This window comes from Thermobia domestica, chromosome 9 (assembly GCF_964235325.1).
Source record: "Thermobia domestica chromosome 9, izTheDome1.hap1.1, whole genome shotgun sequence".
Lineage (NCBI taxonomy): Eukaryota > Metazoa > Arthropoda > Insecta > Zygentoma > Lepismatidae > Thermobia > Thermobia domestica.
The window spans coordinates 175,655,053-175,680,008 of NC_137462.1; the positions used below are offsets into that span (position 1 = coordinate 175,655,053).

General features: G+C 35.1%; 1 protein-coding gene across 2 annotated transcripts in view; it reads right to left on the reverse strand.

Annotated features, from left to right (window-relative positions):
• Positions 1–471: 471 nt before the first annotated feature.
• Positions 472–24,956, reverse strand: part of LOC145660449 (nipped-B-like protein) — a 154,722-nt gene continuing 130,237 nt past the window's right edge. The window contains exons 3-4 of one of the 2 annotated variants that reach the window (XR_014126808.1): positions 4,380–10,876; positions 472–2,085 (exon numbers count right to left, since the gene is read on the reverse strand). Coding sequence is in view for 1 of the 2 variants with exons in the window: in XM_081725486.1 (XP_081581612.1) it covers positions 5,036–10,156 (5,121 nt within the window). In the remaining variant the exon portion in view is untranslated. Of the gene's footprint in view, positions 2,086–2,926; positions 10,877–24,956 lie in introns of those variants that run through there. The other variant, XM_081725486.1, reaches the window with a different exon arrangement.

The window sequence follows — 24,956 nt, forward strand, 5'->3', positions numbered from 1 at the left end:
AAGCATTTCTTTTTTAAAATATCATTGTTAACACTATAAGTGTTCTGTCAACATAGACAAACAGTTCCTGCAATCTTAGATTTTTTTTTTTCATTCTCTGTGGCCCTCGTTGATGCGTACTTTGTATAGACGTAAAAATTACGCCTTTGGAATTGTTCATTTAATATAATTTTCCTTTTCTTCTTTAATCTCTATCAATCCTTACTAAGATTCTTCAAAATTATGGTCTAACCACTTGGTTTTTCCCTTTTTTAAATCTATTAGCAGCATATTTTTTTGTCTCCCAACTTTATTACTTTTTCATTCCACCTTTGTCCTTGCTTCATATTCAAATTTTATATTCTCTCTCTCTCCTTTTTTTTTTGCCGTAAAGTTTTATAAAATTAGCAACAAAGATCTGAAAGGATAATTATTTAATTCAATAAGTAAACAGGCTAATATAAATCATGCATTTCAGTGTTTATAAATATTCGAATATCTACAAGTTGTCAGTGAACATTGTTTTCGTTTAACGTCTCACAATTATGCTTCAATACTGAAAGAGTCGATAATGAATGAAAAGGTGAAATGAAGAAAGTGGGAGAAAACGAGGGAATCCTGGGAAACGCTTACAGACGGTGTTTGTCCACTACAAACGTAACTTTGCGCGGACTGGGATCGAACCAGAGACCACACGCACCACAGGAGGGCGCTGTACCACTGAGACACCCCGGCTCATGAACTCTTAGATTATTGGGCAATTTGTAGCAGCCATTTCTGTAGATTAAGAAATTAAGTATCTGTTTAATGAAAAGAAAACTGACAAACAACTGAATTTTTTTTTTAAAAGCCAGCTGTTTGAATAAGCCATTTAAATAGCCCACAAGGACAGTCGAAATTTTGTATTTATAATATTTTAAACGTGTTGCAGATGGTAAATTACGTTTTACATAATTATGCATTTATAAGCTGTAATATTTGACGTCATATTGAAGCCAGTTCTCATTATAACTTGTAAAACAAAAATATAGTCACTTTCTGTGTCAAGTGTGTTCTACTTGTACGAAACTGTTTCAACAATTTCCGTTGCTTTCGTCAGTGGCTTTGAGAAATTCATATGATACTGGGTTTGAATGGCTTTTACGAATAATATAAATACGCGTCAAACCATATCTTGAGAAATAAATATGTCACTGAATACTATAAATCAATCAAAAGTAAAAGTAGCCTTTTTGTTAGGAGTTCTCCTGTAGCATTTAAGTATATTGAAAAGTTGTAATTAAGGCAAAAAGATCAATCTTTATCAACCATAATTTCCATACTTTCTCCATAAGATAGGTGAAAACTCTAGATTAGAATGGTTTCTAATTAGATGTAAGCCCGAAATATTTGATAACTTGCCAAATGTTTTATCGCTGAGTTATTCCTTTTAATTGAAATTATTGTAATGCAATGTAGACCTACTGTTAAAATAGCAGAAAGGTCTAAGTTCTAGGTTGAGTAAACAACTGTGAACTTGAGCTCTGGTTTGCAGCAATCAAAACCCAAGAATAAACCTCCTGTGAAGAGAAGATTAAAATGTGATTAGTCATTGGAATCGTTTACGTTATATGATTACGGTTTGACCTCATCAGCATCCACTTGTGCAAAGAAGATGCAGCTATGGTACCAGCTCGGAACATTATTATATTTAAATCAAGTGATCTATACACAAGTCAGAGAGAAGAACTTAATCAATTAGATGCCACTGCCCTCGAAAACATTTTTCACTTCTACATCAAGATCTCGTCTTCTTTTGAATGTTAAATGTCAATCGGGGCTCCTCTCTTTCAAGTTTCGCGAATGGTACTGTTCACCTGCAACAATTCAACATCTGGCATCTCCTTTTACACTTCCAACAATGGACCATTTTCATCTTGTATTCCCGAGTCTGCTCTTCCCATTCGTCTCATGACAACACATAGCACGGAGTAAAATCAGCCGCGTCACTCAAAACCTAAGTAGAATATAGTGTACTTCACCGCTGACAGTTGAACATCACAACCCGTTGACTTCTTGCTTTCATGAAAGACATGATTCGTCTTTTTTCATATTCAGAACGTCGCGCTAAAGAAGAAGAAGAAAAAAAGATGGTTAGGTACTGCTGAGTCATGTATTAAAATAACAAAAAGAAAGCTTGATTTGTGAGGTGTTCTTTTATATCACTTTAAGAATACAACAATCATAATTACAATGGTTTCAGTGAAAATACATCTTTGACGAGTTACAGAACGAAAGAAATACTTAACATTAAATTCAACAAACCTACCATACAAAGTTTTTGTATATCAGTGTAAGTTTGTGTACGTGAATCTCGAACAAAATAAGAAAAGAATAAAATAAAATTAACACAAATTTCGTTATGTGAGAACAGCAATAAAATTAATACAATATATTCCGTTACTATGTTATTTTTAATGAATCCGAAAATTGTTTTCTATTTTCAGAAAGTTTTGAATAAACCTACATGTTGTCCTCAATACCAAATTGAAACTTTAATAGTACTATATTTAGTCAGGAATAATTTAAATGTGTTCAGAAATTGTAACTCAAAATATTTCTTTTCCAACAAGTAAACTGGAGACATGTTTTCTATTTCAGAGACGAAAGTGTAATTATTGAAATATTTACTTGTATTTAAATACTGCGTAAGAATAAACAAATATTGTTTCAATATTTATTTTCAAATGATCGTTGTATTTACTACATCTTATTTACTTTCACTTTATTTCAAAGATTCTTCTTACACAGGAAATACCATTTAGTATCAATACTCAAGTACGTATTAACAAATATTAGAACATATAAGAAATGATTCTAAGTAATAGAAAAAAACAATAGGTTTATATTATTTAATCGAAATCTATAACACCAATATATATATATATATATATATATATATATATATATATATATATATATATATATATATATATGTCCAATTTATGACATACAGTGCTATTGAACAAAATCTAGTTTCCACATATTTGTCTCTCACCATTTACGAGGGCGCAGTTACTTTTTACTTTATTAATGTTTATCTGTCACTAGAGAAAGTTTTTGATCTGTACGTACAGAAACGGAAAAAATAATTTCTCTTTGAAATAATATTGCATTTTTTATAACTTACAATATAGTACAAGTACAGTTTTCTGTTATCAACATTTTCTTAACATGAAGAATATAATATTCTAATTGATTAATTCAAGAAATATTAACACAGTTTTTTGTCTATCAAGAGAAGTTACTTATTATCATGACTGCAACTATAGTAGTGAGTGCAAAACCTGACACAAATTGATGACTAGATTGCTTTCAACAGCACTGAATTTTTAAAGTTTACTTTATACAGAAGCCTATATTTCAAACGCAAATGTCAACAAATAATTTTAATATTATTCATAATATGAAAAGCTCCTAATTATCTGAACATTTAAGCCGCAATATTCATGTTACTTATAGTGTTGCTTATGCTGCCAGTAAAGAATTAAATTACGTTAGTTTCCAACAATTAAAATTTCTTGTGATCGTCATGAAAAATACACACATACAGAACCAAATTTAGATATAGGTAATGGTTCGATATTAATGTAATTTAGATGTTGCAAAATTATTAGAATTGTTAGTGAAAACAAACTAAATGAATTGACAAAAATTACATTGGCAGCATTTTGGAACTACGAAGTAAATTAAAACTAACTGAATATACTACAATGGACTTACATTCAAAACCAACTATTAAATTTAACGAAATAGTATAAAGACACTCACAAAAAGTTTGTCTAGTTCTTGTTTCAGAATCTATTTGGTGCACTTTGTTTCACTTGAAATTAATCTTGTGTAGTGTCTTATATTTTAAATGCTTACATATGTTTCTTGAATACCTACACAATGTACATTCTTCATTATTCTCCATAAGACAAAACCTTTTTGACTGTCTTCGAATAATATTTAGTTCACGTCTTTAATATTCCCTGTTATAACTTCATTTAATTACCGAAGACATGCTCTTTTCATGTAGAGAGATTTAATGATTTAAAAGGTTATAAGGTTGGCCAATAGAATACAATTAATTCTTTTCAATAATTAGCGACTTCTGTTTCTTTATTTGAGAACAAATATGTTGAAATTTATTTTAGAAGCATTATTAACCCTCGAATGTTGTCCGTTATTATTACAGTATATAGTAACCATACATGTGTCCGAATGCATATGCTGAAATCTACAGAAGCAATTTCTAAGCACATATACAATCACTACATACTGCAATGAAGTTGATGGATTTAAAATGCATTATGATTTCCATTTAGGAAAAAAACACGATATTTCAACAAAACAACAAAACTTAAAATTAAACATACCTGATAATTAATTCTTTTATTTTGTTTGAAGCAAATTATAGATCTTTGTACTGCCACAAATACTAGTCTTGTGTAGTATTTCATTGCGTAGAATTCAACTTCACTCATCATATTGGAAGGTAATAAAAATTAATATTGTAAATATTCCTTAATTGCTGCATATATGTTCTTACCAAATCGTGGTTTCATTAAAGAATAAGTTCAATTTTATTGCATGCATATTTCACAGTTTAGATAAATGTAATTTATTTCATTATCTGCTCATACTTTTTGAGGTGTTATTTACAGAAAAGAATCACCGACTGCGTTTGTAACAAGGAAACTGAAGCTGCTTGTGTTATTCATATATTTAATAAATTAATATTGGCATGTAACATTTATTATACACGATATAAAATATTTTATGAAACACACACACAGTATTTTGCCCTGAGCAACTTACTTCTTTCTTTATAATAACTACCCTGACTAATCATTGCACCATATTAAATGACGATTTACGTTATTAACTTAAGCGACATACACATCATCCTTCTTAGTTCATTATTTCGTATTTAGTAGAATTCTCTTCCAAGTCAAGTCGGAAGCCTTTCTACTTACACTGATATTTTTTTTAAAAAAATTATTTTCTGTGTATTTCACAATGGGTAAATTTATTACTCAGTCGTTACTTTATCAGAAAGATCAAATTTTAGCAGTAACCTTTTAAACTCCAAATAGTCATGTGCTATGGACTTCCTTGCTGTCTCTTCTGTAGAATTATATTTAGAAGGATTTTCAAGTTGTGAAATAATTGTTTTTGGATTAAACGCTTTCTTACGTTGCTGACTGACTGTCTTCTCGTATTTTTTGGTCGTATCAACAGGTGAATAACTCATTATCTTACTGTCTGTTATGTTGTAAACCATTTTTAAGTGTTCCCTTAGGTTCAATAGAAGTAAACATTTCTTAGAACTGGAAAGATGCTCTGCTATGAGATTTGTGTCTTCAGGCAACCTCCTACACAACGATTCCTCATCATCATCATCATTGTCATCATCATCATCAGTGCAGTTAGCGTTTTTCCCTCGTTTAGTATTGTCATTCTCTCCCATGTGTTCACTTTCAAAGCTCTTGTTCAAAACACTTTTTGGAAGTAAGGATACTTGAATAGATTGAAGTACACTGCTACCCGTGAATGCAATTAGAGTGTCAATATGATAAATAATGAAAAGGGGTTCATCTAGATATTGATACTGAAAATGGGCCAAATTGTCTGCCAAGAATATCCCCTCAGTAAGATCGGTATCACTTTCAATTCTCTTAAGAAAATGTAAAGCAAATGCTCTTCGTTGCTGCTTTTTCTTCTTCAAAATGGAGTACACAAAATCATTCACAGCTTTGAAAGATTTGCTTTCTTTTATATAACCTCTAATAACTTTAACATCTTGTATCTTCTTTTGCAATTCATACGAAAGGCGCACTCCAAAAGAAGCCTTTGTGTAAACATATCCTGGATATTTGCGATCTATAGTTTCTATTTGCGTCTTCGAATTCCCAGCTATTGATTTCTCAGTATCGGTGCACAGAGCAATAAGATATGGTATAATTTGAATGGGATTAACCAACCCTTGAGTAAGAATTATCTGAATCACTCGAGCAGCTGCGATTCTAATGTCTTTATCTTTGCACAGAGTACAATTAAGCACTTCACTTAAGTATGTTTGAGCAATTTCACTTCCTGTTCCTGATAGAATTTCCATTTCCTTAAGGTCTTCTAGTTTTGCTATTTTATCCCAGTCTTGTTCACGTTTGATCATGTTTGTTTCTTCTTCTTGTAAGTAGTCTCCTATGTTTTTTAAGACATCTATACACATACATTTTCTTTTGTCTTCAGTATCATCATCACTATTATCACCCTGATTTAACATATTACTGTAAATTTCTTTTAGCTTTACGTTCATTAGAAGGTTGTTATATCTGATACTAATACATCCAATTGCTTTTAATACGTATATTTTCAGATTCTGGTCTGATTTTTCAGCAAAATAAAGCATAGTATCAATCACATGGTCCTTAATATTTGATGGTAAATTACCTCTAACAGTTTCATCCTCAAAGTTGAAATAACGAAGCAACATACCGACCACAAACAGTGATCTACGTAAAAAAGGAAGCATTTGTTGCAGATTTTCGGATCTAGAAATTGTTCCACATTCCTCTTTGAACTTCAACACATAAGAATAAAACTTATAGAAACATTCTCTAATTAGTTTGTAATTGTTTGTAATGTTGTTCACAACCGAGCTAAGGCACGAAACACAGCTAGAAACTACATCTTTATTATGTTGAAGTATAAGTTTTACACTATCTTCTTCTAGTTGAGATAAGAATGTTTCACTTGGATGGTCCATTAGTGGTACTACTAATTTTAAGATTTGTGCTACAATGCTAATGATTCGACATTCTATCACTGTTTGGCATTTGATACTTAGATAAGTTTCAATTGTTACAACATGTTTTACCAAGAGTTCAGGTTTTATTTTTGCGAATATATATAAAGCCAAACAGCTTCCTAATAATCGCTTAGAGTTGTTACAGCTATTATCAATCACATGATTTTTCTCTTCCAAACGAACTATATTTTCTATGAGACATTCAATAATTTGCTGACATGCAAGAAGAATATTTTCTTTAGCTTTTTTAGTATTGTTTTTATCATTGGTTGGCTTCATTAAATTCTGCAATAATTGTTCCAAGTAATGCAAGTCCATGTCGGTACACTCAGTAATTACATCAGCAATATTTACAACTTTTCTCAAAAGCTCTGGAGAATTTACTTCTATTTCTTTATTTAAAGGAGTGAACCACGTATCTTCAAATATCTTACTTACAAATGTTTTTATTGAAGGATCATCATCAAGGCGTTTTATCATTCTTACATATATGTCTGGAATTTGGGGAAATTCAGGATACTTAATACAAATATCTCTTAAAATTTTCAGCACACGTTTCCTTACGCTGAGTCCCATATCTAGTGTTCTCTTAGAGATCATATCATAATATTGAGAGACTAGAGTTTGACTATTTAATATGTAATTTCCAAATAGATCAATTGCATGTTCTCTTACTATACAAGACTGGTCTAAAAATGAGTGATGTACAGCTGTTTGTACATCAGTTCTTGCCAACAGCTCAGGATCTGATCCCACTATCAATCCTAAACACTTCATAGCTTTCGCTCGGACAGTTATATTTGGTTCAGCTAAAACACACAATATTTGCTTTAAATATAGGTAAAACGTTTGATGGAAAAATCGTCTTACTCGCAAATGCTTAGATATAAGTTCAGCGCTTTTTCTGTCTATATGCACGTCTTTATTTTTAAGATGCGTTTCATTTCTTGGTTTTAACATTCGAACAAGAAACATCTTTTTTGCCATATTTGTAGATTCCACTTTATGTTTCGATATAACTTTTCCTTTTTCTCGCTTTTTTTCTCGAAAGTCGTTGTCCGTGTTTGTAGATTTTTTTCTATCCTCATTCATAATGTCCATGTACCATTGTGCAACGTAAAAATGTTTAATATTTAACAATGACTGACCACTACAATAATCCAATAGCACATGTTGCAGAAACGTATTCTTTTCATCATCGGTGCATATTTCTACTTTAGATGTTGAATCATTGGATGATTCCGTTTTCACACTACCAAATTCTTCGGTAATTCTACTTATTAATTCAGAAGTTGTTATAGTCAATTCATCTGAAGACAACATGACCTTTCTAAATTCTGCTGCAATTACCCCAATATAATCCAATGACATTCCTCGAAAGGAAACATCCATCGTTTTGTCAACAAAACTTTTCAGGAGAAAATTTCCTAGAAAGTTTAAAACTAAGTGTGCAGCTGGCCATTCTGGTTTATTTGAGATTAATAAAAGATCTTGAACAAAATTTTCTAATATTAGACGATAATTTTCATCCTTGTTATTATGTAAACATTTCTTCATAAGTTCAGATATAAAGGTAGCTGCTGCATTTATCGTTCCAGTAAATATGTAAGTGATTTCTTCATCGCACCTTTTAATTAAAGATTCGCATTCCACTTGGTGCTCTTCCACTAACGATTCGAGCAAATCTTGAGAGATAGTAATTGAACTATGAAGGAGCTGTAAAATTAATGCTGTCAACATTTGAATGTGTTCTCCTGAGTTCAATTTATAGCTTCTTAATGATTTTTTACTGTTTGGTAATCTACCTAACGAAGTGATTATTTCATCTAAAAGTGACTTTCGGTGATCAGGATACTTTCCAAATATTGTACTGACTATATTTAAAGAGGCAAGTTGAAGCTCACAAATTCCTTCAACAAAAAATGACGACAGGCCTATAGTTGAAATGTGATTAACTGCAGTATATGACAATGTTTTAATGACTAGAAGATCGGATAACAAATTCAAAATTTCACAAAATTTGTTGTACAGCGGAAGAAAATGTTTCCGATCTTGCATTCTGGATTTCGCTGAAAATTTAATTTTCGCGTTACAATTCTTTGTCTTTGTTTCACTGTTGTTTTTATAGAGAGGATCAGTAAGTGGATATATGGAATGATGGAGCTGGTGTCGCGTGAAATCTATCACCGTTTTTATAACTTCCTCCAAGTAAACTTTTTCTGACATGTTGGGTGAAGTCATAATATACAGTATCATAAGAGTAGAATCCGCTGCCATTAAAATCCTTTCATTGTCTCCTTCCAACCCCATTCCCTGATCTTGATCACAATCATCCGAATCTACCAGAAAGGAAATTTCAATATTCTGTTTAATACTTTTTTCTAATATTTGCAACAATTTCATCAATAGTTCCGATGAGATCTCGTGCATTAATCCTAAGGTTCTTGTCTTAGTTATTTTACGCCACAAAGAATGAAGTTGTTCTTTTGAAAATATTGGTGTATAGCTTCGTGAGCCTTTTTCAAAGCAGTCGCCAGTGTCGTTATCGTTATGAATAGAGGAAATTATATTTTGTATCGAAGAAATTACTCTCTTAAGTGTGCCTTCCTTGATAATTTCATCTCCTTTATCAATTTGTTTTATCCGTTTCTTCCGGGGGGATAACAATAATTGGTCTTTCGTGTTATTTTCTTTATTGTGTTTTTCACAGTGAATACTTCCCTTCCTTAACTTCCGATTTGTATCACCACACATTTCTGAGCTTTCCATGTCATCGTTACGTTTAATTTTACTACTTAACTCCCTCCCACAACGTACCTCTTTTTCGTTTCCGTGTTCTACATGTTTACCGTCTCTGTTTCGTTTGGTACTTCTATGGGCGAGTGATAATCGAGAGGAACTTGACTGCTTTAAACTACCTCTGTATTCAACGGTTTTCTTGAATTCTATATCTTTCAATGAAATTCTTTTTAACAAAACAACACAAGATTCTATTTGTGGAAATTTTCCTCTAACTTCTTGATAAGAAGTATTTATTTTAGAATTTGAACTTTCAAGCACAGATTCTCTCGTATTACTGATGGAAACATTTTGTAAAGGTAACATGAAACATTTGTTGTCATTATCTGAGCTATTTTCTGTGGTACCTTTCATGTTATTAGGTGTATTTTTTCCTATCGCAGAATTACCTCTGACTTTTAATGTTTGCTGTATCGCATTAACTTCAGTAGCTGTGGTTAAATTTTCATTACGTGAACTACAGCATAAATTGTCGCCATAATGAGTATCACCACTCGAGATGTTCGAATATTTTCTAGTAGAATCACAGTCATCACTCTTCATGATTAATCCTTCCTTTGGACTTGGAAACTACACTAAAAAAACTTAACATAAACACATTAAATTAGTGGAACTTCATTGAGTATGGCTGCTGATATTGTAATGACGTAAGTGTCAATGCATAGATTTTTATTTGATTAACAGAAATAAAACGATAAACTATGTAAAAGGTGTGTATATTGTAGATTTATTTACTTCCACTGTATTGTAGGCTAAAGATATGTTGATTCGCCTATTCACATAATTCTCTCATTGTTTCGAAGACATACTAGTGATATAATTTATTCTTATGGTTAGTTGATATTATTATAAGAAAAGTTCACTCAATCCGTGCAAACGTCATTAAATTTAAACTTAGAATAAGCAATACCTTGTTGACTCAAACCTTAACATATTAACTTTGCACTAGAAGAACGTTCTGCTAAAAGATGCACGACTGTCACCAATTAGAATAAAAATAAACAATTTTTTTACTTAAGTAAAGTAATATTAACAGTGCAATGTAACTAATTTTCACTTAATTCAAATTTCTATAAAATATATCACAAAACACATCGATTTAAACGAAGCGTAACACTTCAAAACACAGAAGAGATTAAACAGGCATTGCTGAATAGATAGTAGTAGCAGAACACAGAATATTGTACTTTCCTTTAACTTACGCTAAATAATCGAGCTTGTTATTTGTACGTGAACACTTATGATCATGTCTTTTGATTGCAACTGAAAAAGAAATGAATGAAATATATTAATATTTTAAATTTAGATTTTTTTTAAAGATGTTTATATTAAATAACATTAGAACACTGTGTATGTACATATAGAACCAATCTTAACGTACAGGTTTACAATAGACTGTCACTTAAAAAAAATTACTTCACTTTTTGTGCTCTAAATTACTCCCTAAAACATTCTACACCCTTTCTTTGGCGCATGCCCAAATAATTGAGCACAGATTTATAATATGCGTGTAAACTATGTAACATAAAAATGATAACATGCTCTTCTATTGCCTTGTATCGGATTATATGCAATTACAGGTATTTCATCAAGAATCACTCGTAGGGCTTTAGAAATTGTTTCTTAGGGTAGCAGTTGCGGTCATGGGCGCGGATTCACTTTAGGACGACTCTCCCTTACAGATGTAGCTACGCGTCCGGATGTATGCTATAAAAACAACTGTGTGAAAAATACTGATCAACGTGTACTGGGTGATCACTAAAGGCAAGAATACAATCTAACCATGTCAGAGCAGGAGCGCAGCAGGGGAGCCGCAAGACAGCGTGGAGGTGCGTCTGTAGGGAGATAGCGCGTTAGCGACAGAAGGTATGTGCATAAATAAGAATAGTGGAAAAACACTCTGTGAAGTAAAAAAACATCGCACTTGTCATGGTTTTACTTAAGTACTTCTATACTTGTAAACATACTTTCCATACATTGTGTGGAAACACTCCACCTGTGGAAATGAATATCCTAACTATATATAATTCTATATAGTCCTCTTTAATATGCACTCATTAATTTTAACAACGAAAGGATCATTTTTATGATGGTCTATTGTAAACCTGTACCAAATTTAATAATCAATTTATTTTGATTTAAAATCTGAATCAAAATTTGTGGAAAATATATTTGCTTTACAAATTCTGTGTGGGTATAGTTGATCAACATGGATATAAAGGCTTGAAAAATATGCAAATAAAATCTCTTAACTGAACAAACAAAAAACACTAAGGGAATTTGCAGGTGACATTTATCTAACTAAAGTATTAAAGTAAAAATAACATACATAATGTAAGCCTTGCTATCATGTAGTCTAAAAAGGACTACAGACAATATCCACACTATAACACATCATATGCATTTTCCTGTATTTTAATTATATGAAATAGCAAATAGCATAAGCTTGTGCACTAGGGATGCGCACGAGTCGAGACATGTCTCGAATCTCGACTCGACTCGAATTTGAGTCGAGACACACTTTGTAAAATTCGAGACGAGTCGGGACAAACGTATTTCTCGACTCGAATTTTCGAGTCGAGGCTGCTCGTAAAAATCTCGACTCGACTTCAATGTCTCGAAAATCTTTCTATAATTTTTAATATTATTTTGAAGAAAATATTCACTCAGAAACAGCGCTGAAACCAATTCCAGCATGTATTGTTTTCGAAAGGTACAAAACGCATAAACTTAATAGTTAATCTTTCGGGATCAAGATTTAAGTTTCAGCTCAATTCAGTTAATTAACACTTATAATGTCGTGATATTTGATTCAACTTCAAATATAATAATAATAATATTTGATTACGTAGTTTGTATAAAACAATTGCGATAAAGTGAACTTTATAAATTCTCTGAATGAGCAATTGGCAGTCTATAGTAATTTAGCATAGTTATAATTATTGTGTTTTTGTTCCCATGAACGCAATAGGGCTACATAACTTTTGGATTATTCGCTTTCAGATTTACTTACTGTCGATATAAACCCGTCCAGGAGATAGCAGCATCACCTGCCAAGGAATGCTTGCTAATCAGACACACGTACGGTGCATGTAGTATCAGTGAAAGTGCTGGCCGTGAGTAGAGCGGGGAAGACGCGCGATCTATCTGTTTGACCGAGGGCAGGTTGTAATAGCCCGGAGACTCGGCACAAGAATTTCGGGAACTGCAAGACTTGTCGGGTGTTTGATGAGTGCTGTGGTGAGTGTCTTCAACAAGTGGCGAAGCCAAGGGGAAACGACGTCCAAACGTCGAGGTGTTGGTCGCCCCCACCTCATTACAGATGTCGAACGTCGTAGGCTGGGCAGATTGGTAAAACAGGGCAAGCAGCGAATTGTGGCGGAACTGACATCGGATTTTAATGCTGGGAAAAGTGCAAGTGTATCTGAACACACAGTGCACCGAACACTCCTAACGATGGGCCTCCGCAGCCGACGGCCCATCCATGTGTGAATGTTAACACCATGACATCGACAGCTACGACTGAAATGAACACGTGACCATCGTCACTGGACCTTGTCTCATGAATCCCGATAACTTCTGATCACGAGAATGGGAGGGTGCGAATCCGTCGTGTTCCAAGGGAACAGCTCCTTGACACCTGTACCACGGGACGGAGACAAGCTGGCGGCGGCTTAATTATGTTCTGGGGAACATTTACATGTGCATCCATGTGTCTAGTGGAGCTCGAGCAATGCACCATGAAGGCCGAGGAGTATCGCGCACTGCTTGCAGACTACGTACACTCCTTCATGACGACCATGTTTCCAACGGGTAGTGGCATTTTTCAACAAGATAATGCACAATATCACAAGGCCAGGAGTGTGATGGAGCTGTTCGAGGAACACACGGGCGAGTTCCAAGTGATGTGCTGGACCCCCAACTTGCCGAATCTGAACCCAATCGAACACATCTGGGATGTGATTGAACGTGACGTCAGAGCGCATCGCCCCCTCCCAGGAATTTACGGGAATCAGGTGACCTGTGTGTGCACATGTGGTGTCAACTCTCTCCAGCGACCTGTTCGATTCCCGGCGGGAGCTCTTGTGGTTCGGATTCCACGTTAATCAGTAGGTCCACGTTTCATATAGCCTCGCTGCTGAACGGGACGCTAAACTAAAATCAACTCAATTCTCTCCAGTGACCTACCAAGGATCACTGCGTCCATGCCAAGACGTGTCGCCGTTGCTATTCGTGCCAAAGGTGGAAATACTGACAATTAGGTAGGTAGTCATAGCGTTTCGTCTGATGTGTGCGTATATTTTAACTCGCATATTCTGTCTCGACTCGAATTTCGAGACGTGTCGTCCCGAATTCGAGTTGAGTCGAGAGAGAAACATATTTTCGAATCGAGACAATTCGAAACAAACTTAAATCTCGACTCGTGCACATTCCTAGTGCACTTGAACGTTCTGTGGTATTCTCGTTTCCTTCTACTATCGTCCTTTCCGGTTCTAGTACTTTTACTTAAGTATTCAACTATTTTTTTTAAAGCGATTGAAAGATTTAGTAGAGCTCATATTCTTTATATGTGCCAGTATGGTGGGGTAAAAATTGTAACTTTTTAATAGAACAAGTCTTTTTGAGGCAGTAAAAGATGATGTCTGTAAAGTACAACAAATTATCAATTATTATGTTATGGTTGTATTGAAGATTAACATCATTCCACAACACTTACACTTATTAAATAAATCGTTAATGACGAAATTTGTTATATTATGCTTAAAAGAGTTTAGACTTAAAAAAATACTTTATATATTTCCATTTTTAACGTTTGCAAATTGATAAATAGGTTACATTTACAATATTCTTGAAGATTTATAGTGATATCGTGTAACTTTACTTAACAATGTAACAAAATCTCTACGAGATCCCAGATTGCTACATGGTTAGCATATTTACTTTAGAAGCGGAAGATTCACTGTCAGGTTCGATTCCCAGTAGGTGATCATGTGGTTCGGATCCGACATAGTGCTGACACTAGAAGGGAGCAAGGGACACTAGAAGTTAGCACCCCCGGCAACTGGTGACCCCTAAGACATGTATTATTACGAAGGTCAAGTAATATAAAACTACTGTGTTATTTTTGATAAGCAAAATAATAGCTGCTCCCCCAAAATTTCTCTAGCCTTTCCGTATCCCCCTCAAGAAATTAATGATGGTGTCGTGACTGACATCTCATGTTAAACTGTAGATCCACGTCTCATGCAACCTCGGTTCTGAAAGAGATGTTAGCCTTCAATTCAACCAACCAAGAACCAAATCTGTACTTACGATGATTATAGTAATAGGGTGCACGGTGGCTCAGTGATAGAGCGCTTACCTCTGGTGCGTGGCGTCCCTGAAGTAATGCCCAGCCAAATAAGTTCGTGGCAGGCCCGTATCCAGGGGGTCTAGGGGGGCCGTCCACCCTAAATTTTTACTGGCCTCCTAAAATTTTCACGGTAGGCTTGCAAACGAACTATAGTGCTCGCGCCGAGTCGTGAAGCTTGGGCTTTAAACCAATCATAGAAATATTTTGCTTGAGTTCCGATGCATCGGAAAACTTCGGTACAATTCGTGGAGCCGCTTCCCGAGCGCACACTTGGGGAAACTTCTAACAGCTGAAATTCACCAACAATGTTGCCAAACTTTGAAGACATAGTAAATGAATATTTAAAAAAAGCATTTAAAAATTACCAATAATAAATACCCCACAACACTAACCAGTGTAACAATTATTCTAAAATGGCAACAATAACACGAATAGTAAAAACGAAAATACAACGCAATAAAAAAAAACAATTAACAAAACGGAACTTTGCGCCAATCCGACAACACTGTACTCTCTGGAGACGTTTTCCGTGTAGCGCGAGAGAACACACTGACAAAATCTGATGGGTGGGGGTTGAAAAATGGAACACACCCTCGCGTTCTATTGGGTTGTGAAATCGGTAGATTTAGTTCAAGCTTCACGAGTCGGCGCGAATACTATATAACTTATGGGGATGAACTATAATATGGTTGGATCGGGTTCCCTCTAACTTCTACCGCCCCCCTTCCCTACATTTTTGTGCGGCTTAATTTTAGAGTTGCCCCTCCAGTTTCATACCTACAAAAAAGCAGTAAAAACATTAAAACATCCAGTTTTACTATACGGATTCATAGTATAAATTAGTAGTAATAGTAGGAGTAGGAACGGGTTAGAAACCCCGCAGGGCTTCGTCGGGTTCTGTTCTCGACATAAAATGGGCATGCTGCTGAATCATCGAACCTTCCACGTCTTGCAAATAGTACCCAATTCCACATATCTTTTCTCGTATTAAACATAACTTCACTGCCAAACTTACAAACCTAAATATCACATAAGAACTCCAAATCATCATTTCTTACCTCATTTCTCCTGTAAATTTTCCTAATTTTTATAAAAAACGGAGGGGTAACTTTAAACTTAACCCTTTTGTGCTGGCTACCGGCCTGGTTCGTGTTGGGCAACATTGTGCCCGTGGGTTCTCTCGGGATACTCCCGTTTCCTCCTACACTCTCATTCCACACTCTTCCTTCATCATTTACTTGCCTTAATCATAGTCTAACTTAGCTTAAAGGCATAATTGTGCGACGTTAAATTGAAAGATTTCATTTTGTTTCATTTTTATTAGTAGTACAACTAATCACAGTAAGTTACAAATCAGTTGAAGAAGTATTTTAAGAAGAATACAAGCTTCACACTAGCAAACAGAAGTTTAGAGGCACAACAATAAACACTGAAGGAAATATTGTGCCGTTTCACGAACTGTCGTCCACTTTATAGAATTATTTTATATTTTTTTTCTTGAACTAAATAGTGCCCTAATACGGATAAACTTTACAATGTCTGCTTCAGTTGGTATCCTTACGCAGACACGAATAATTACACTTGTTTAATTGTAACAAAATTTGTCCAAACTTTCCTAACCCGAACCTACTCTATCTTGCTTATCATTATCCACTTTATTATACCCTGTTGGAGCGGTTCTACTTATAAACTGCGCTGCTGGAGCGTTTATTGTAAAATTTACCCTCTAATACATTCTAGAGTATTTTCTTGTAGCATGTCCAAATAATTGCGTACAGAGTGATAATATTCCTAAACACTAACACGACATAAAAACGATTATTCATGCGAAAAATTCGCTCCAACCTATGTTAGAAGGTCATTATACGCAAGAATTGTATCTTATCCCTGTTCAGAGCAGAGCGAAGCTTGCGGATGCATGAGGAATTGCGTGAATACGTCCATATGGAGCAGATGCGATTTTATCTTAAGTTTTCTTCCTTTTTCGTGTTCGCTTTGGCCGTACCTTATAGATCTTTTAGTAAACCCTATTCGAAAGGAAATGTTTGAAAAATTCCGACAGAACTGAAAAGTTTAGAAACTATGTAATAGTGTGTAGATAATATGTACAACATTGATGTAATCATCGCGTTCGCCAAGTAATTTCTATACACTTCGATCGTAGTTGTATGTTGTATTCACCTGTGTTTTAATATGGTTTCGCAGTGTTCGAACGTGTATCACTTGTAGAAAATAACTTTCATGACATAAACGAATTAGTTTCTTTAAACAATAATGTGAGCACTCGAAATTATCAACAACAATACTTTCTATAGCACTTGTGATCAGTGATTTCAGGAGGGTTCCCCAGGAGAAGGAATTTCAATACACTGGAGTGAAAATCAGTACTATAGAGATACAAATATATTTCTAGGAAGATGCACTATAGTGGTACTGCGAAAATACTGGGAATCCATATAGAGTAGGGTAACAATGCTTGAGCATGTTTCCGAGGGGAATTACAACTCCAAAAGGGGTATCCCTGAAATCACCACTCCTTGTAATGGTTTCATACTAATAACTCAAATTTTGTAAATACAAAAAAAAAAAAACCTCTTTTGCTTTGTGTCAAAGTACAGTGCCGGTGCGAATTATTATCTTACGCATCCCTTTCTCGTTTGCAGTCATTTTTTTCTAACTGTATAATTGCCACTCTTTGGAACGACAGGTCTTAAAATTATCCTGCAAATATTATATAAAATAATTCCTACGCACTAATAGAAATAAAATTTCGGCTTATGTTCCGAAGATGGGAGCCTCATGGTAAGTTAGAAATACGTTACTTCAGGTTAGTAGGAGGAAAATAGTAGGTGAGAAGTTTCCCAGAGAGTAGGATGGGGTAGGTTAAGATAAGTTAGAGTACGTTATATCATATATGTCATGTTAGGTTATCCAACAATGATGAGCAGGACACTGATGGAATGGGTCATTAACTTCGTTATCCGTGACTCGGAAGACTCCGAGTCAGTCAGGCTCATGAAGCCAAACTTGGTGTCCCTTACAGATCCATTAACACAGTGATCGTTACAGAGTGGCCCGAACAGACCATGTGATCCAGATAGTCTCATGACCCAGAGTGATCTGGACAGACCCATGACCCATAGTTACACACTAGTAGGATTCGGAGACGAAACATCGTCATACACATGGGGAGTATGTGTGAGGCTACTAATGCAATTCTAACAAACATGATTCTCTCCTGTCTCATTGACTTTTCACTAAATATTATTTTCGTCCTCACTTGTTTCCTGAGTGTGTGTGTGCCAAGTATTGCACTGAAAGGTAACTACAAGATTTATCAGAGTACTAACATGTCAGAATCACATAAATATAAGCTACATGTTTCTCTTATAAGAATCGTTAAAGTTTAGCGAATCTGTAAACTGTAGAATATAAAAGAGACCGCTGAGTCCTAACAGTGTTTTGTTAATTATTTTTGTATAAGCTATGTAATGTTCAAAATTCACATATGGGAAGACGAATAAATGTGAAATTATATTTGAAATATTCAAAACATTGTATTCTAATTAAGAAATGTCGCACCGAGAATCAAACAAATGAATGTTCGAGATCAAACAGTGAACAACTATAAAATTCTGCTGTAATCCTGCAGAGCTGATATCACGGCTGCTTCTGAGTCTCAGTGTCTGTCTGGGTCAAGAGTCTGACTGGATCACCAGGTCAGACCGGGTCTAAGAAGCGAGACCCAGACCCAGATGACACTGACAAAAGTCCTGACCAAGTGACGTATGACCTTCCTTTTCCATCACTGGAATGATCACACTTTTTTCTCACACTTAGGTTTCGTGGTGTCTAGATTTCTTCAGTAAGTTTTACTTTTTTGTCTCTCATCTGCCTAACCAAACCCAACATTTCTTGCGAGTTCTTGTTTTTATTGTACAAATGTCGTTCGAAAAGATTTGCATAATGGGTCACAACTTATTTAATAGTAGTACTGGGACTATGAGATTTTGTATGCATGTACTTTTGTCTATTATGTAGATACACATCTTACTCAGTATATACTCCATTCTCTGTGACACATTTAGCCCATCGTTCATTCCATATCGTAAATGCACTTTGGGAAAACACCGGACGCTGACTATTATACCACTGTTTCACACACGCACTGAGTTCTTGACCACTCGCAAACTGCCTACCACGAAAAATATTTTATTGGTTTTCTCGAAAACTACGCATGATGATTTACACTCACCTATATTATTTTATCCAGCTCATTGAGATCTATTGATCGGTAGTTGTGCCATCTTTGGACTTTTTCTTTTTAACTATAAGCTAATAATATTCCAGAATTTTGCCTTAAATTCGGGACTTTGCATAAAAGGCAATTTTATTTTTATAAATAGATTGTAATGTTCTTTATAAGAAACGTAGAAAAAGACAAACTTTTGACGTGACTCGTCACGATCATAAGAATAATAAAAATTAATAGTTAACGGACTTTTCTTTTACCATTATTAAGCATTATGACTTCCTATGAGAATTTTGCACCTTTTGTGAAGTGAAATCCTCGGCCTGATGAGCTGTTACTGTGAGATGAGCAACTGAAGAAGCAGGAGAACGGTGTGAAGATGTTTCAAAGTTTGAATCGGCTGTCATTGGATCAAAAGGTGGAGGTTTAAAGCCATGAATAGCAGTGTAATTGGATTTCACTTGCTAACGGACGGATAGAAGATTCTTAAGGTATCAGCAGAGTGTTTTTATTGATTTCTTTTTTGGGGGTCTTTTCTGTTCTTCGTCGTATGATGAATTTTCCCTTAGACCCAATGACATCAATAGGAAATAATTAATCTGTCACATAATTCAAAAATATGAAGAAGGAAATTGAGTAAGAAATATGGCATAGTCCATCATGATAAAGGAGAGAAAAATCAAGAGGCTTATTCTCTTAATTATTAAAAAAAAAAATTGAAATGTCGATTATTTTACTAATAGATATTTCAGTTATTATTGATTTTATCCCCTATAATTGCGGCTACATACAGATGAAAATAATGAAATCCCCCTCAAGTTTGCCACATGAAAGATGTGTAAAGTTGTAACATTGAAAGTGCAGGTGCACCGGCTGGCAGTTGTTAGTGGTGTATTAGTAATAACATCTTTCATGATAAAACTTTCATAATGAAAAACGAGACGAGAGTGAGTGCTCTTCCAATAGATTTCATTTTGTGTTTAACGCTCCTTTCAGCATGAGACGTTGACCCACAACTTAACTTGGATCCGAACCACGTGAATCGAAGTCGGGTCTCCCACACCAAAAGCGTGTACTCTAACCACTTAGCCACGAGGGAGCTCCAGCTCTTTCAATAAAAATAGATGCACTTTGTGGGACAAGACGTCACTTTCAGTATCTCTTTTCGGATTGACAGAACCTTCAGTCTTGTGTTATAAGCAACCCTATGTAGTTTGGTGTTTAAGTCTTTTCTTACGCCAAGGTAACACTATACAATATATATATATATTAGTCTAAAGTGAATTTTTCTAAAAACAACCCTAAACCAACGCGTTATATCAATTGATAACTACAGTCTCATTCTAAGAAATCTTGCTACAATCCTCTCTTTTAAAGATCATATTCTCGTAGACATTTGTAGTAAAGTACAATGTTTTTGCTTGAAGAAAGTTTGCGGTTTGCTAAATAAGATTCGCTTATTTATTTATTTATTTATTTATTACTTAATTTCATCTATGGATAAGAATACAGGCTTCATCACAGGGACGAGGTGACAAGGATTTTTTGAACAAGATTGTACTTAGTCAATTTCCTATTTACCTTAGGATTGCTTTCTAAAAAACCAGAGGTTCCTACAGGCAGGTTTCAGGGCGTAGATTGTGCCTATCAGAAAACTGGAGAGGGGAAGAATGGTGAATTTGGGAGATAGAATGGCGAACTTGAGAATGGTTGCCCCAAGCCCTTTGGAGATGGCCATCCCTGCCATAAACAATTAATATTTTAAATTTAAGAGTGTTCTCTAAGCGTGCGCTTACTTTTTTTAATTTTAGTGAATATCTCAGAGACAATGAAGAATATAAATAATGCAGAAAATGAGCAGCGAAGCCTCTACAAAATAACTGCTTCCAATAACTGTTTCCAAGCCTCTTCTAAAACACAAGAAATTTGGATGCGCGGTCTATGACATCATAATTGTTCGGGATTCAAATTTGTACACTACACGAAAGATCTTGCAAACGATTACGTAATTGTTCATGTATATGTGTCTTTTCAAGGGTGCGATCGGCCACGATTTTATCTTTGTAGATGATAATGCGTGCGGCGAAGCTCTTCGAACGAGAGAATATTTCGCGAATGAACTGGCCTCTCCGAATCCCCGACTTGAGTCGATCGTGCACATGTAGGATGCTATAGCAAGACGTCTTATAACACTTCAGATGCATCAAGGATTATCGAGCAGTTGTCAATACCTCTAGTAGAGGAATGGAACTCCATGCCACAACAACACATCACCAATATTATGAACGACATGAGAGCACGTTGCAGAGCATGGATTAGTATTGCTATTCATGGTGGTGACAGGTTTCTATAATTTTGTCTCTCTTGTAATGTCACGGTGCCAACATAAGTTAAAGTGACTTCAGGGTAAATTACTGCACAAAAGTGCCATTTTTTTCCTTCTAATCCCATGCTTTTTCCTGTTGTTTCCTGTATCACGCAGTAGCACAACTTTGTATGTACGATCCTAGTTTCACCGGTCTCTGCTACTTGGGAGTAACACAGTATGCGAAACTTAATTTCGTCCCTAAGTTTTGCACACCAGTGTATACATAAGCGTACATAACACAGTTTTACAATCTATGTTTCCACAAAATTCGGTTCTTACTTCCACTCAAAAACGTGAACTATATTCATTTTTCTAGAGTGATTATATGGTTCATTTCTTTAGATTTTAAAAAAAAAGTTTGAAAAAGTTTTCAGATGATTAATTCGTGAAGTTTGGTATTTTACCAACGAACCACCTGCTTTCTTCCTTGACCAACGAACTATCCTCTTGAAGAAAGGTCATCTGCCCCTTTATATAAAATATTTCAAAAGGCAAATAATCGTGCTAGAGGCGGATAGTATGCATGGAGGAGGAGAAAGGAGATGGACTGACAAGGACCACCCTGAGTCCTCAGTCGACGTGATATCTGCCTGCCGGGAGTCCTGACTTCCTGTCCGGAAAGCCACCCTCCTCATGAAGTAGTATATGATTGTGTAGGAAGAGCCTTCACCCATGGGGTTTATGTTTTTCCGAGGAACAAGCTTGTATTCGGGCCCTCTGACAGAAAGACTGACTGCTTTGTGATCCACGCAGTGACAGCCTTGACCGACGATGTGGGTAGCCTTTTGTTAAATACTGGTAGGTGCCTTGTATTTTCGCCCACGTACAACAAGACGTATTGTATTTCTAAAGGGGTCTTCCATATACTGATATTTCTCCACTCCTACTGTTTCGGAGCAATACTTGTAAAATAATTTATTTCAGAAGAAATATTAATAGGCTATTTCGCATTTGTCATCACTTTTCATTGTTGTTAATTGTTAGTTCATTCATCTTAGCCTTAACAATCAATGTTTAGTTCTACAGGCTTGTGATGAAACCATTCAAGAAAATATTCCATCTTGTGTTTTATTCACATTTATTCTACGAATGAATCGAAGAATGGGCTTTCTGTGTTTATTCAAATGTTATGTAATGGATCAAGATTTTAAGCTATACCGGACTCTTCAACAATCCGTCGGCACCGCAGTGGCTCTAGTGCGCGGGGTCCTTGGTTCGATTCCAGCTCGCACCAAGTAAACTTCGTGGTGAGCTAACATGTGTGCGTGGGTTTTCTCGAGGTTGTCCCGTTTCCTCCTACTTTCTTCATTCTACCATTTCATTCATTATCATAATCACCTTATATTTTATTACAAAACTATAACACCCAGTTAGTAGTTGGCATGCTGTGTTTACGACAATTTGAGTAGCTGACATTTTGGTTTTAGTAGTTGACGTCCTTTATTACTTCTTTTTAAAGAAGTCAAACATGCAACTATGTTGAAACTCATATGGTAGTAAACATGATGGCTTACAATAAAAACTATGAGATGTTTTCTAATTGTAAATCAACGTAAAACAAATATAAGCACTCAAACTTAAGTAAAGACCTCGAGGAATTAACGAGTCGGACCATAGAGGCACCTTCGATTGAACTCGAGTTTCCAACTCTCCGCACATTACGTACAAGAACAAGGGTTAGAAATTCATCATCAATAGACCCGAAAACGGATTGATTTAAATATTGAAGTATTGCTAGAGAACGCTACATATGAAAGAAATCCAATTGGAAAACACGAAAAATATCCTAGCTAGTGCTAATGGATTTAGGTTCTGCAATGTGGCCAATAGTGTCAATCAATTCATATTTCAGTTCATCTGCTTCTTTCGACCATTTCCACAATCTACCACATTTCTTCATCGCAGATACGATTATACAACTTTCTGTGATTGTGACAATTCTTCCGGGAAACAATTCTTTGTTGTAAGTGAATATGACAGATTCTCCTAGATATCAATTGACAGGTTCCAACGATAAAGTACTCTCGCTTATTTCTTCTGAGCTGTCTCCATCTTCTTCATTCAATTCACTTAAGGATTTCTTATAGGTCACTTATAGGTCATTTCTGAATTGGAAGTATGTGTATTGTTATTTTTAGTAATTGAAAATGAAAAAAGTTCTTTTTTTTTTTGTCAGTTCTTCTTCCTGTAGCGTTCTGATTTATTTTCTTGCTTGTTCGATTATTTCTTCCTTTTTTATCCTTCTTGCTGTGAATCTTTCTTTAGTTTTTCCTGTTTTTCTTTTTTCTTCAACTTACTTTCGTAGTGCTTTTACCATTGTTTAGACGTAACCACAGACTGTACTTCTTCTTTCCTTTTCTTCGTGTCTTGAATTCTGTCAGACTAGAATAGCGATCTTTTAAATGGACTAGGAATAACTACTGACACACATTTTTTCAGTGGTGTTTTTTGCAGTCCTGCATTTCATCCTTTTTAGTTGCCTTTTTTAAAATTTCTGTTTGATCTTCTTTAACTTCCGTTTCTTCATCACTACGTCTTCCAATTTCATAAGCAGAAACTGACTCTTCACTTATTCTCACATTTGTTTCTTATTTCTTGTCAATGTTTTCTTGTAATTCTTTATCTGCGTTCACTTCTTCTCCTATGTAAATATTGGATACTATTTTTTCCCCACATTTCAATGACCGAATAGCCTTATTTAGACTCCATGCATTTTTTTTCCAAGGCTGATGGAAATTGTTTTGTTGTTTTTTCCTTAACTAGATCTTCCAAATCTTTATTAGCGTTTATTAAAGAAGAACTACTTTAAGTTGCTAATTTTTACTGCATTTGGATTCCAAGGATAAAGTTCAGAACATCTAAACCCATTTTATAGAGCACTCAGAGAGACCGAACTTTCTTAAACCTCTTTCAACAAGGGAGCGAAGTCTTTCCTCTTGACCTGGGCATATACGTAAATTGTGAAATGATATCCTGCTAGTTAAAAATGTCGCGGACAAGCAATCCTGTCTACTATTAGTTTGTACCCAGTTGCCTCTGTTGTTGTTGAAGCTCATCATCAGCTTAATATAAGTAAGGGTTCATAACTTGTTTCGAGCTGAAAGATCTACCGGAGATGGAAATTTACGAAGAGCTCAATAATAGTCAAGCATTGCTGTTCATCGGATTTCCATTAAGAAGAATGGTATATTTGAGCCTACAGATTCTTATATCGTTACATTTGATCTACCTACTTTTTCTACCCAGTTGAATGTTACTTACAATCATTTAAATATACGAACTAATATTCCACTGTCTTTACGATGTTTCAACTGTTAACATTTTGGCCATTCAGTCCCGTCATACAGTGTAATGTTTCTGCTATCTGAGG